At 40.2% G+C, this 13,805-nt stretch overlaps 2 protein-coding genes across 2 annotated transcripts; one reads left to right on the top strand and one right to left on the bottom strand.

The window, feature by feature from the left end:
* The first annotated feature begins 3,706 nt into the window (after nt 1-3,706).
* Nucleotides 3,707-8,225, top strand: LOC112555575 (G-protein coupled receptor GRL101-like). Its single transcript, XM_025224009.1, has 4 exons — nt 3,707-4,338; nt 4,737-4,839; nt 5,832-6,280; nt 6,318-8,225. Exons 1-4 carry the CDS (start codon nt 3,707-3,709, stop codon nt 7,897-7,899), a joined length of 2,766 nt encoding a protein of 921 aa, XP_025079794.1. The 3' UTR covers nt 7,900-8,225.
* A 1,457-nt stretch (nt 8,226-9,682) lies between these two features.
* LOC112555486 (G-protein coupled receptor GRL101-like) lies at nt 9,683-13,087 on the bottom strand (the record flags this gene model as incomplete). The annotated part of the gene is given in 2 exon segments (XM_025223920.1): nt 9,683-12,270; nt 12,272-13,087. Coding segments are annotated over 2 exon segments (1,179 nt in total), but the record flags the coding sequence as incomplete, so codon positions are not given.
* Nucleotides 13,088-13,805: the final 718 nt, after the last annotated feature.

Below are 13,805 nucleotides of genomic sequence, written 5' to 3'. Positions count from 1 at the left end.
AAGGAAAGGGAGTAATTATTGGTCACGCTGAAATATTAAGAAAACAAGAAATTTAGTTATATTAAACAAAGAGCTATCTGTAAATGCCAATGTCGATGATTATTTTGGTTACCTTACGGGTATCTTCTTGTTTAGGATAAGAAGAATGTTATTTCAATAATAACTTATTTGGATATATGCCATGGATTTGATATCAATGAATCTTAACCTTCAGTACCACCGTGGACACAAGTGAATCATTCGCAACAGAAATCATAGATAACCAACTTTTGAATCCCAGTGGACAATTAAAACTTGGGAAGTGTGCAGTGGACAGTTAAAACAAGGAGGCTCACGTACAAAAGTTACAGGTAGGACCGAGAAAGTCAAGGCAAGTGGTGCATCATAGAAATCACAAAATCGTGCAGGTTTCCATCTTGACCATTCTCAAGACACACGGTCACTAATACTTGAAGTAGATGCATGGAACACCGTTCATCGAGCTACTTTTTATAATATTATGGGCTGGAAAAACGTAAATCTAGTACCTTTTTTTATTTTTGTGCGATTTATTCTTGACTTATCTTGCACGATGGAGAAAAAATGACCAAAGTTTAAATTTGATTATATTTTATTTTTATTATTATTAACAACAGTGATGGATGGATAAATTCAATTAGCCCTATTAAGGTTTGCGATTATAATTGTATGCATTAAGGTAATTTGTGTTTACCTCTGTAATGTAGTAGTCAATATGATGATTGGTATTTCTTGTCACGATTAGTTTGCATGTTTATTGTTAGTGATTCATTTTCAGATTCGTAGTGTGTATGATAATCATAGTCGGTTTGATCGTATATCAATGCTGCTTGTATATTTGCAAAATAAAATAATAACAACTAAAAAAAAAACAATCTCTGCAGTATAGATGCCATATAAGCATACAAAAGCTTTCAAATTCTATCGTTTGTTCAACGGATAGACAGGTAGACGAACAGATGGACGAACGTTGACGGATGGGTGTGTAGCTCCTTTACCGTGAAAGTCGTCCGTCTGCAGCCGGCGAGATGAAGACTTTCCTTCTCTCTTTGTTTTTTCTCTCTTTCTTTGTCTTTTCTGCACACAGCATCGATGTCACATCTTCTGAGTGTTGCTGCCAGTCTTCTCACATTTCAACTCAAGCTTTGATGTTTCCTTCTAAGGCGCGTCTCCCCGTCTCGCTATTGTTCCTCCAGCAGTCCCCGGGAAAAGTAAAAGTTACTCTGGTACTGCCCCAGCCATTGATCAGTTCTTACATCACTGGGTCCTTCTGCTTATCTGCATTCTGTACAGATATTTTATCCTTAAAAACTTCTCAAAATCAGGATTAGTTAGTGATGACTATTATACGCTCAAACCCAGTACAGGCCCCTTGCAGTAATCATTAATTATAATCGTTTATCATTTCTCCAGTATTTAAAATAATGACTCCAAGTTATAATTCGTTTGTTGCAATATCCATCGATATCACTGACATTGTAACATCACGTTTGAAGGTTTATTAGGACAGAAAAACAGTCCAATTTGTGTTGATGACTAAAATTAAAAACTAAAATTCGTTGTATTTTACGGTCTTATCTGCTTTAGGTCTGTTTGCACACAGGCACAATCACATACAGAAAACTTCTCACATTCTGCAAGACGATAAATGGTTGTCAGGGTACTTATCATCCAAGCAACCAGTCACAACTCTGTCTCTCTACCCCACCCATCCACCCTGCTGCTCTACCCTCACTAAATGTCAGCTCACAGTCATTCTGCAACGTGCACTGCCTCCCACTGAGTTAACAATACCCTGAGAGCAAAAACGGAATTTAATTCAAGTACCAGTAGCTATAGAAAAGCACAGAGAAGCCATAATGTGCTAGGTAACTTTTTGTGCTGGAAACATTTTGTCCTTACAAAATAATCAGAAGAAACTAGAACTCAGTATTTCAATTTTAAAAATGCTTATTTTAAACCTAAGAATACGACAATCATACAAAATGTTTAAGTTAATTTTTTTTATTAATTTGTTACACCTACAGTAATTTTGAAATATCGTATATCAGTTTTTGACGAAAAGTCATCTATTTAAGAACTTAAAACCTTTAATTGTAAAATAGAAGAACTAATTCTGGAAACCTTAATTACAGAGGAGATGCATTAAATGTGTTAAATGAGATTTCACATGTTTAAAATATACATTTTTAAGCAAATTAGTTTCGTATGTAGTGGCAAATAATAGAATTATTTTTTTAGTTGATGTGGTGATTGTAAAATAAGTATGAAGGAGTCCTTATAAAGTCGGGTAGTTTACAGTTTCCTCCCACAGCCACCTATACAAATTCAAGTGAAGAAGTAATTTCTTCCAGTTTCACTGTATTGTATCACCTTGTACAATTGTCTTCAAAATCAATTATGCATTAAATAACAGTAAAGTTGACAAGGAAGTTGTGCTTGATTAAATAATAGATGATAATTGTTGGAGACGTATCCGCTGATAGTTTTCGTTGTAGCATAGTTGTTTACCGCTTCTAAACAAACAAGCTTCATGGAGAAGGCAGTTCTTTAGTTATTTTTTCGCGAGTCAAATTTCTTTACTATGCAACAATCATTTATTGGCATAGACAATATGCATCACCTCTATGTGGAACTTGGAAACTTGTTTGATAAGTTACAATACCCTTTACCTATTGATAGACACGGGGTTCTCACCATTTTGATTGTTGTCATGAAATAACAGAGTGACTTGTCGTAAACAAAAACATGGTACCCATAGTCAGCCTACTTTTGTTCTACTGTACACCCGGCGCCCCAGATTCTTCACTGGCAAACATAACTGTACAAAGTGTGTTAGAGAGTCCCACCTCACAATCTTTGAACCGTGAGAGTCCGTGTCATGACACCTACCACGTGACTAACGTGTCACAAAGAAGTAGTGACTCACGTGACTATCGTGACACTGTAACGCCGGTAATCTCGCCTTGGACAAACGACAACTCTTTCATCCGGGTAGCGGGTGCAACAAAGGTACAAAGCGAGCACACAGATACTCCTAGAGGAGGTGGATCATCTCACCTGGATTTACAATTTATTAACTGCAGCAACCGCATCGTTAGACACCACATCAGCGACACGGTGGGCAGCATCCTCTGGTCTGTTCATCCGCGAGACTTTCACAAATTCTCACCTGCAGACTCACCTTTCTGTGCCGTGGAGCTGAGTGTCCCTCGGGGTATGTTGGCTCGTGTGCAGGTCAACCAAACGGAGGTGAGCTGCCATGCGTTTAACATCACCCTGTACGATGAGGACAATGAGGTTCTGTTCTCTCAGTGCCCAGGTACTTACCCCACACGTTTGTCACCTACTCCAGTCATGTGACTTTCAACATCACCGTTCTCAACATCGTACATTCTGGTTTCGAGGCTTTCTTCAACATCACCACTGTCCCAAAGAGCAGTGGTCAACACCTGGAAATCAACTTCAATTCTTCAACATCAGGTAAATATTTCTCCTACAAGCTAAAACGTAAAAGCAGATCATATCAATAGACAAACATGTCTATATTACATATATTACATACATTTTGTACTTTTAATACTGACCTTAAATGTCAATGTTTTCGCGACTGCAGGTCAAATACAAATGAAAGCCTGGAGCAAAAGACGGATCGTATCTACCCTTTATAAACACTTCTGTACGTCTGATGGCTCCAGAGGACCACATGGTTGAGCTTCATCTTCACATCGTTCGCGACCTCTGCTCCAATAGGTTAAATCGCTCCCGTGATCACGTGACTTTCCGTTCGGACAACAACACGTTAAGCTACAAGATGTGCGAGGTTGCACAAGACATCTGCACTGCTCTCGCCTTCTATTCCGGGTGGGTAGTCATCAGTTATAGAAGCTACACCACATTATCGAGAAATGACTTCACAGTAACATTTTCTTTTCGACACATCTCACAACCACCCGTGCAGCTGTCTGAGGACAAATGGAACTGCTCAGCTGCAGACTGGCCGGACGTGCGGCAGGACGCGCCGTGTATTTTCCTCTTTGATTGCAGCGACGACGAAGGGGAAGGTGGCTGCTGGCAAGGTGATGGCACTTTGAAGAATGGAATATTTCAGGTGGATGGTCGATGTTTTGGTATTTCACACGCAACTGAAAGGTCGACTTGGAACCTCGAGAGTAAAAGGTGTCGACAGCGAGGAGGTCAGCTTGCCAGTCTGAAAACGAAAACATTGAGAGATAAGATGCCACTGCTGTTATCGAAGATTAAAGATGACCACTGTGTTTTCATTGGGCTCAGGACAATGCCATACACTCTAAACAAGATGTAAGTAGAGAAGAATACCATACACACAGACCCTGATGTAAGTATATGACATTTCCACACTCACACATTAATCTAGTACATAAAATACCATATACAGTAACCCTGATGTAAGTATATTGAGGAATAGTCTGTCCTTCATTATATATAAAGTGTTTTTATTGTAATTAAGTGAAAAGGAAAACCAAGCCAAATTTCAGCCCAAGAATTGTTTGCTGTGTAATTTGCATGTTGCTCAGGTACAGGAACAAGCTACAGTGGTCTGATGGGACAGTCGCTCATACCATTGGAACTTTCGCAACACAAGGCCTTGAGCGTTGCTATTGTCTCAGAGTGCAATTAACTCAATTAACCAGTTATAACAAATTTTATACACTGCTGATTTATATGGATTGTACCAGAGCCATGTCCATCGACTATCATATGTGCCAGATTCCTGGTCCTCGTACAGACGCCAGACCGCCAGAGATTTCCACACCGCATGTCACCGACCGACTTTCTCAGGTTAGTATGTTCTGACTTTTCTGGTTTTCTTTCATCCGTGTAAATTATATTTAATTTCTACGATATGTAAAGTCCCACCGTCGAGGTGAGTTCTTATCATCCACTAATCTTGCTGACAGGGAAGTTGCAACATCAACTGTAAGACACTACTCAAGTCCTGTCGAGGATTGTGAGTTGTACATTATTACAGTTTTTGGGTGTATAGGCATCAGTTAGGATTTATTTACTAAGAATTTTCCACCTTTTTTTCATTGTCTTCTGTGGCACAGACCATGAGAGCACTAGTATATATTAGTAAGAATGATGCTCAATCTTTGTTTTCTCGCTGCTAGATAAGTAGGTCTATAGAAAGCTGAGGAAGGTAACAGCATATAAAGACATTGAGAAAACGAAAGTAAAACACAGTTGAAATAATAATAATAATAATATAATAATAATAATAATAATAATAATAATAATAATAATAATACATTGTTATTACTGCTATGCGCTGCACATTACATTTAAATATGTGTTCAACAGCCCGCGTACATCCGGTGCCCCACAGATCACTTCACTCACGTGTTCCAAGCTTGTTATGACGTCATTGGCTGTTGGTCTGTTAACCATGACACGGCATCCTCCTGCTCCATGCCCTTGACGTCACTTCCGCCGTTCTTTAAGTGCAGCCATGTGCAGGATAGCGTCCCCTACACGTTGGTCTGTGATCATCGGCCTGACTGTAAAGACGGAAGCGACGAAGATTTTTGCTACTTCCCACCATGTGACGTCAGATCACGTGCTATTTGCAAAGCTAACAGGGTTCGTAGCTTTTGATTTTATAAAACTTGTAAACCAAAATGTCGCACTGTTTTTGTAATGATGCCGTTAGAAAACCAGGCTAAGTCGCTGCTTTGTCTTGTGGCAGTGCTTGCAGCAAGTGGAGCGCTGCAGCCACCACCTGGAATGCGACAGTCAAGTTGACGGAGACGTGTGTCCCAAGGATCTGACAGGGCTCTAACTATGAACTGACGCACTTTGATGTGACATTTTCAGTAACACTTGACATTTACAATGGAGAGCTTGAATTCTTTCATCGGAGTACATCAAAAACACCTTTCACCAATTCATGCTCTGAGTCCCAGTTCGCGTGTGCTAGCTTTCACCATGTGTGTCTTCCTGTGTACCTCCGTTGTAACGGGCTGTACGACTGTCCTGGTCACGAGGACGAGGCGGAATGTGACAGGTACACGTGTCCCGGCTTCTACCGTTGTCGCGGCTCTCAGGTGTGTGTTCACGAGAGTCACGTGTGTGACGGAGGGCACCATTGTCCACAAGAAGATGACGAAGAATTTTGCAATGAAATATGTCCTCACGGGTGTGTCTGCCATGGCTGGGCTTTTACTTGTTCTAATAATTTTAATGCTACCAGCTATTCTAGTCTTCGTTATCTGGATGCCAAGCGGGACTTCCATGATCCTTGCTGACCTACAGAACAGTACTTTTCTGGTTCATCTAGTCATGGTCCGTTGCAATCTAACTAAACTGCATCATGTGACATTGCCCAACCTTCGTATTGTAGACCTCAGCAATAATGAGTTAACTCACATTAGTAGCAGCCATTTCACTAGTTTGACAAACTTAGAGTTTCTAAAAGTAAGCAATAATCCTTTGAAGTATTTTGATTTTTACGATTTTAGTCAACCATCGTTTCTGAAAATTATGGACATGTCGGATGTCCGAATACCAGAAATTGACTTTGGAATATTTGCCTTTTTCTCAAGTTTGAGAATGTTAAATCTCTCTGGGGGTCATTTAGATCACGTGACAAACCAAGGTTTTTATGGAATGAGGGATCTGCGCATCCTAGACTTACGCCATTCTCCAATAACAATGTTTCCACCAAAAATATTTCAAACCTTAGACAAATTAGAGACAATTTTTGCAGACAATTACAAACTGTGCTGTCACGTGACTCTGCCCCGAGGGTTCAACGTGCTCAACTGTCACGCTCCCTCCGATGAAGTGTCTTCCTGTGACGATCTGCTGCGCTCCAACCTGTACCGCGTGGCACTCGCCATCTTTGCCTCGCTGGCCTTACTAGGAAATCTTGTTTCGTTAGTTTATCGTTTGATTCTTCACAAAACTCCGGGTAACGTCGGGTATGATGTCTTTGTCACCAACCTGTGTGTGGCAGATTTTCTCATGGGTGTTTATCTCTTGATTATTGGCATTGTTGACTACAGGTACAGAGGTGAATACCTGTGGAAGGACATCGACTGGAGAAACAGTAGCGTGTGTAAGATGGCGGGTTTTATTTGTTTACTGTCTTGCGAAGTATCGGTGTTTGTCATCTTTTTGATTACCTTTGATCGCTTCCTTGTTGTTCGTTTTCCTTTCAGTCACATTCACTTTGGAAAAGGTTCAGCTCAGTTGACCTGTGGTCTGATATGGCTGACAGGACTTGGCCTGGCAGCTGTACCTGTAAGTCCGATGACGTCACACTGGCAGTTTTACAGTCAGAGTAGTATTTGTATTCCGCTGCCTACCTCAAGAAAGTATTTTCCCGGTCGTATGTATTCTTTTGTTGTGTTAGTTTTCGTGAATTTTGTCTTTTTTCTCCTCATTTTTATCGGCCAGATTCTTATTTATTGGTCAGTTCTTGCCAATTCCGTGTCAGCAGCTCAGTCATCTAAGACGGTTAAAGACTTTAACATCGCTAAACGACTAATCACAGTGGCGATGTCAGATTTTTTGTGTTGGTTCCCCGTCGGTTTGGCTGGAACCCTGGCTTTTTACGATGTCCCCATACCTGGAGAGGTCAATGTAGGTATTGCTATTTTTGTTCTACCTGTGAACGCGGCACTTAACCCCTACCTGTACACCATCAACATCTACCTGGAGCGCAGACGACGAGCAAGAGAGGAAGAAAGACGAAAGCGTGTCATCGCTCAGCTCAACTTTGCTACTGGAGACTCAAAAATGTCGAGTAACGATGTGATGGCCATTGTTAAATCACTTCTTTCAGGTAAGGATCTTTCTCTAGATGACCTGTCAATCACTGTACGACAAGCGAAGTAGAACCAATATTTTTTGGTTGTATCATGAACAGTTATATTCGAATATAATATCAGTCTTTGTTTTCAGACCATTTATAAACTCGTAGATTTACCAGGTGATGGATAATTCTAGGGATGCGGATTTATCACAGATTCATCCAGAACACGAGTTAACTGGATCCTCGAGCGCTTGGGAAGGACAGACTGTGATGACGATGGTCGATGTGTCTGCGGAGAATTCTAGTCACGGAATCGTGTTTACTTTAGCACGACACACCCAGAGGTGTGTAACTTGGGAATTTCACATCTTGAAGATGACTGATATCTGTTTGAAGGCAGAGAACTTTCCAGACGAACACATGCCACAGAAACATGGCTCTGATGTATTGTGCGAATGATACTACCTTCAGTAATAAAATGAACAATCACGACACTGCTGCTTTAGAGAAAGTTACCTCTCTCCGCAAGATTGATTTTAAGGTCATCAGAAGTAAAACTTACAACGGTAGTTTGGAAGATAAAAAATACATATATAAACGAGAATTACACTTACTTCAATAGACATTGTCAATTAAGCGAGTAAAATTTTAGTTGAATGTTTTTCTTGTCAATCGTCCTTGTTTACATAGCGACAACAACACGGTCCTTGTCAATAATATTTAAACTTGTTTATCTTGCTTTGCTTTAGATGTTGTTATGGTATTACAGATTGGTATAACTAGGCTGACAATCCTTGGTTACAACGAAACATTTAGTACTCAGTTGCCACTGTTGAACATCCATTGAAACTCCGGGTTTCTGATGACGGGTATATCGGGTGTCCAGGCATTGCTTCATTTACGGATGACATGAACAAGTCTCCGATTTTAAACAGTCCCTTAATAATAAAACTTCCGTTCCATTTACAATATATTAACTAATAAACATCGTATTTACTTGTGTGTATATGTATTGAAATGAATAGGAAAGCCTTGACAAAATCAGTTCGTGTTTTTCTTGCGTTGGAAGGGCGAGAACATTCCACCCAAATCTCTTGTGGTTGGGCCACTTAAGCATTTCAAAATTTATTTTCTAGAAATAGACTTTCTTTCTGTCTCCTCCCCTTCTCATATTGTTCTTCTTTAGCAGAGAATGGTTTGTATGCTTGGAAATGTCCTAAGTGTCATCTAAAGAAACATTTGCTCACTTTGTGGAGTTGTCAGGCTGATATGACAGGAACATTTCTTTGTCCTCATCGCTACTAATACAAATCTCGTTTTCATCGTCCGCTTAGTTTTACTACAGAATGTGATTCAAATAGCCTTATAAACAATGCTTCTGTCTGCTGCCTTTGGTGTCATTGACTTCAGCAATGTAGCTACACCGAGAGTAGCCACCTCATACACTGGACACACACATCAGCTCCTACATATACAAGCAATGGGTCCTACCTCAACTTTAGTTTATTTAGAGAAAAGCCCTATAACCACTGTAGTATATTATATAGAATGTAATATGGCGGTTCATATTCTATTTGAGTAATCTCTTGTCTTGACGGTGTTGAAATGTGATGTATAGTTTGCTGATTGAACATCGTCTTTGGTTTGATGTATCAATAAACTTTATGACTCGTCACAAGCGGTTTCTCGCTACTACGTTGAGTTTTGTAATGTGTGACATTCTTTCAGACTCTCCTTTGTGTAAATGTGGTTGATTTGCTTAGAAAACACACACACACACACGCAGGTAAACACAACAACACAAGCTCTCGCACACACGGGACAATAAAACTTCAAGGTAGGCTTTACATCATGTTGATATTGACATTTATTATTTCTCTGTCAAACCGACGTACCTTACATTAAGTTAGTAATGATTAACTGAGTCGACTAGAGTTAAAATAGTTCAAATATAGAGCAGTGTCAATTATATAACAGAATAAATATTCTACCGCATTTTTTCATATGCTACCAGTTCACACCTATTGTTGTTTGACTGTCTGCAGGTGAGGCCTGCTGTCTGGCAGTGTTTCTAATGTTCATGTACACACTAAAATATGATGATAGTACACACATCATCACACGGCAGTTAGACGACGACACCAACGAAGCCTCTTTTCCGACTGTAACTGTCTCCCAAGCATCAAATCCTCATCTAGCATCTCTCAACCAGGTCATCGCTGTTTACACAGGAGACAGGGCAATGAAGTGTTTTGTTTACTGACTTGGACTCCATTGCTCCTTTCATCTTTTTGTTTTCAAACTTCACTATTGGCTTTACATAATTATAAAATTATCCAATAAAAGATTACAGAGACGGATGGTTTCTAATCTTTATGAACGTGCAATCTCAATAAAGTAGGTTTAATTAATGATAATTGTCAGAGCACATGCACTCATTGAATACATTCCGACTGTCAAGACTGTCTTCACACAACTCTCTACTTTACCACTACAACTATTGCTTTTGTCCATTTATCGTGAACGAGGTAGTCAGAGGTAGCTGAGGTTTGTTTGCATGTGACACACCAACAACAATTAATTACAGTGTAAGAAGTTTCTGGTTTTGGTTCCCATCAGTGTTGAAATACTGTAAACTCCACCCTAAGTCTGTCAGCTGGTATTATGCGATTATTCTACAGGATGGAGAAACTTTATTTTCCTTTTTTACCTTTTTTTCCACTTAGTTATAAGAGAATACGAACTTTATACAAACGATTAATTAATTCTAATAAATTCTGTAATTTGTCACAAGATAAACAGAGGACAGGTTCCTGTAATCGCTGCCTCATCAAACAGCGATTATTCTGTCAGCAATTTCTGTTTAATAACATTGGAACCTTTGAAATTTTCTGAGGATAAAATATATTTAGGGACGTAGCATGAGACTGAGTGGTTCATTTGATTTAAACATTTTCACACATCTGATTCATACATCTTGACAATATCAAGATGCCTAACTTTCAACGAAGATAAGTACATTACCATCTAAGTTTTTAACAGAAACAACTAATAAATCAAACTCAGTGATGACTTGAAATAATAAAAAATAAATAAGTGGAATAATTCGTTGACGAGAAAAATCCCATCCTGTTATGGCAAAAGAGTGGTTTTCCTCAGAAAGGCTTTATTTTTAAAGAGAAGACAGAGAAATACACTGATCTACCTAAGAAATGTCGGGTGTGTACCAGAAGAATGAACTGATAAAACACTGTTCTGGTATTTTAGTGATGCGACCTTTTACTTACTGATGACTAAACATGAACCTGTCACATTCCTCTCAATAAAATGTTGCTGATAGTGTTTACTGATGGCAGGCAATGTCCACTTACATGAGTGTCCACCTACAGGTCAAGCAGATAGAAGGTTCTCCACTTACTGACCTCTAAATGTACTTACTTTGATGATGTTTTCTAAGACAAGCTCAAATATTCCGATGCTAAGAAAGCGGTTGCCAACGATTTGCAATGTATGATCTCTTGCAACAAGATATGTAGAAATATAGAATAATGTCATTGTTAAACAGTATCTCTCGATAAAAGTCCGTGTGTGCAATGATATAGATAATGTGGATAATATGGCTGACATCTTACCTAGCCTCTGTCACTTCTGTTAGGAAAGAACTATTACTAGAGTTCAATATCGCTCTTCAAGTATTCTACATAACAAAAAACATGTCCTGCCCGAGGATGGAATTTTATAATTTTTTGTGGAAAATTTAGTTTTCCACATAATTAAATTGTTTTGTGCGCTCATAAGTGCATCATATGTAAATTGAAACTGCTCACTAATTGGCATTCAAAGTAGTTTTCGTAAAGAATTAAAAAGCACAAATTTAGGTGAGAACATGGTGACTTTGAAATTATATATGATCAAATGACCACTCGCCCAGTGGTCCCATATATATATAAACTTACAATTAGCAAAAAACAAAACCAAATACAAAAGAAAGAAACAAAAAAAAAACCAAACAATAATTTTATCTTTCAGAAAGACTGGTTGTCTTACACTCCTATTTTGATCGTCATTCTGACTTTCTAGTGACTCCGAGGTCAGTATTTGACTGCAAACATGGTCTGAAGGAGGTCGAGGGCTTCATTGTGGGTCAGAGTGACCCTTGTATTGTCAGAACCTGTATTAGAAGCTAAACACTTCACCTGAGCAATGATACGATTTCGCCTTTGTTCCTCCAGCACGCGCCGTCTGCGCTCCAAGTAGGTGTTGATGGTGTACAGGAATGGGTTTAGCGCAGAGTTGAAAGGCAAAACAAAAATGACGATAACAACGTTGACCTCACTGACGATGGGAACATCGAACGAGGCGAGGATTCCCGTCAGACCAACAGGAAACCAACACAGAAAATCCGACATGACGACTGAGATGAGGCGTCTGGCGATAGTCAAGTCTTTGTTACTCCTTGACGAGCTGACGGAAGATATTGAGTTGGAACGAACTGACCAGTAAATGAAGGATTTGCCCGAACAATATTAACAGAAAAAAGATTAAATTCAAGATAATCATCACGCCATAGGAATACAAGCGACCAGAAAACATCACTCTTGATGTTGGGAGAGGAATACAGATGCTGGTCTGACTGTAAAAGTCCCAGTGGGAGGTGGGCGGAATGAGAGGAACCGCTGCCAGACCAACTCCTGTTAGCCAAGACAAGGCGCACACTACCTGAGCTGAAGTTCTTTTAAACCGTACCTGACTAAATGGAAAACGAAGAACTAAAAACCTGTCAACAGTAATGAAAAATATTATAAAAACTGACACTTCAGACGACAACAAACACGTAAAACCCGCCACCTTGCACAAATCGCTGTTTCTCCACCCGACATCCTCCCACAGGTAAATACCTTTGTACCTGTAGTCAGCGATGCCGATGATAAAGAGATATGCACCCATGAGAAAGTCGGCCACACACAGGTTGGTGACAAAGACATCGTAGCCCACGTTACCTGTGCTGTTGTGGAAGATGAAGCGGTAAAGCAGTGTGCCGACATTTCCTAGTAAGGCCAGCGAGGCAAAGATGGCGAGTGCCACGCGGTACAGGTTGGAGCGCAGCAGATCGTCACAGGAAGACACTTCATCGGAGGGAGCGTGACAGTTGAGCACGTTGAACCCTCGGGGTAGTGTCGCCGGACAGCACAGCTTGTAGTTGTCAGCATAAACAGTCTCCAGTCGGACAGAGCCTGAAATATTTCCTTTGGGAACACAGTCATAGGACAAAATTGCAGATCAAGTATGCTCAATCATTCATTGGAAGAAAACCTTGCCCTGTCACGTGACTTATATGGCTGCCGGAGAGGTTCAGCATTGTGAGTTTGGAAAAGAAAGCAAAGATGCCAAAGTCTATTGTTGGAATGAAAACCTCAGACATATCGAGAACTTTGAGAAAATGTTTTTCAGTAGCATGCTGGAAAGAGAAATGTTTCAGTGGGTTGTTGCTTATTTTCAAGAGTTGCAAATTGTGCAGACCAGAAAAATGGCTGCTACTGATGTCGGTTAACTCGTTGTTGCTAACATCTAGAGTTCGGAGGTTGGGCAGCACGACTTCATGCAGTCTGGTCAGATTACACCGGGCGAGACTGAGGTAAACGAGAAAAATGTTTTTGTGCAGGTCAGCGAGGGTCAGCGAGGTCCCACTTGCTTCAAGATATCGAAGGTTTGAATGGTCAGCTGCTGCAAAACTACTGGAACATACGAAAGCCCAACCGTGGCAGAGGCAGTCTTGAGGACATGTTTCATTACACAGTATTTCGTCATCGCGCTGAGGACACTGGTATAGTCCATCACACAGGTGAGACTCGTGAACACACACCTGAGAGCCGCGACAACGGTAGAAGCCGGGACACGTGTACCTGTCACATGCCGCCTCGTCTTCGTGACCAGGACAGTCGAACATCCCGTTACATCGCAGGTAGACAGGCAGACACACCTGCTGAAG

This window comes from Pomacea canaliculata, linkage group LG14, assembly GCF_003073045.1.
Source record: "Pomacea canaliculata isolate SZHN2017 linkage group LG14, ASM307304v1, whole genome shotgun sequence".
Taxonomy (NCBI): domain Eukaryota; kingdom Metazoa; phylum Mollusca; class Gastropoda; order Architaenioglossa; family Ampullariidae; genus Pomacea; species Pomacea canaliculata.
Note: the sequence above shows the minus strand (reverse complement) of the source record. Positions and strands in the feature narration are given on the sequence as shown.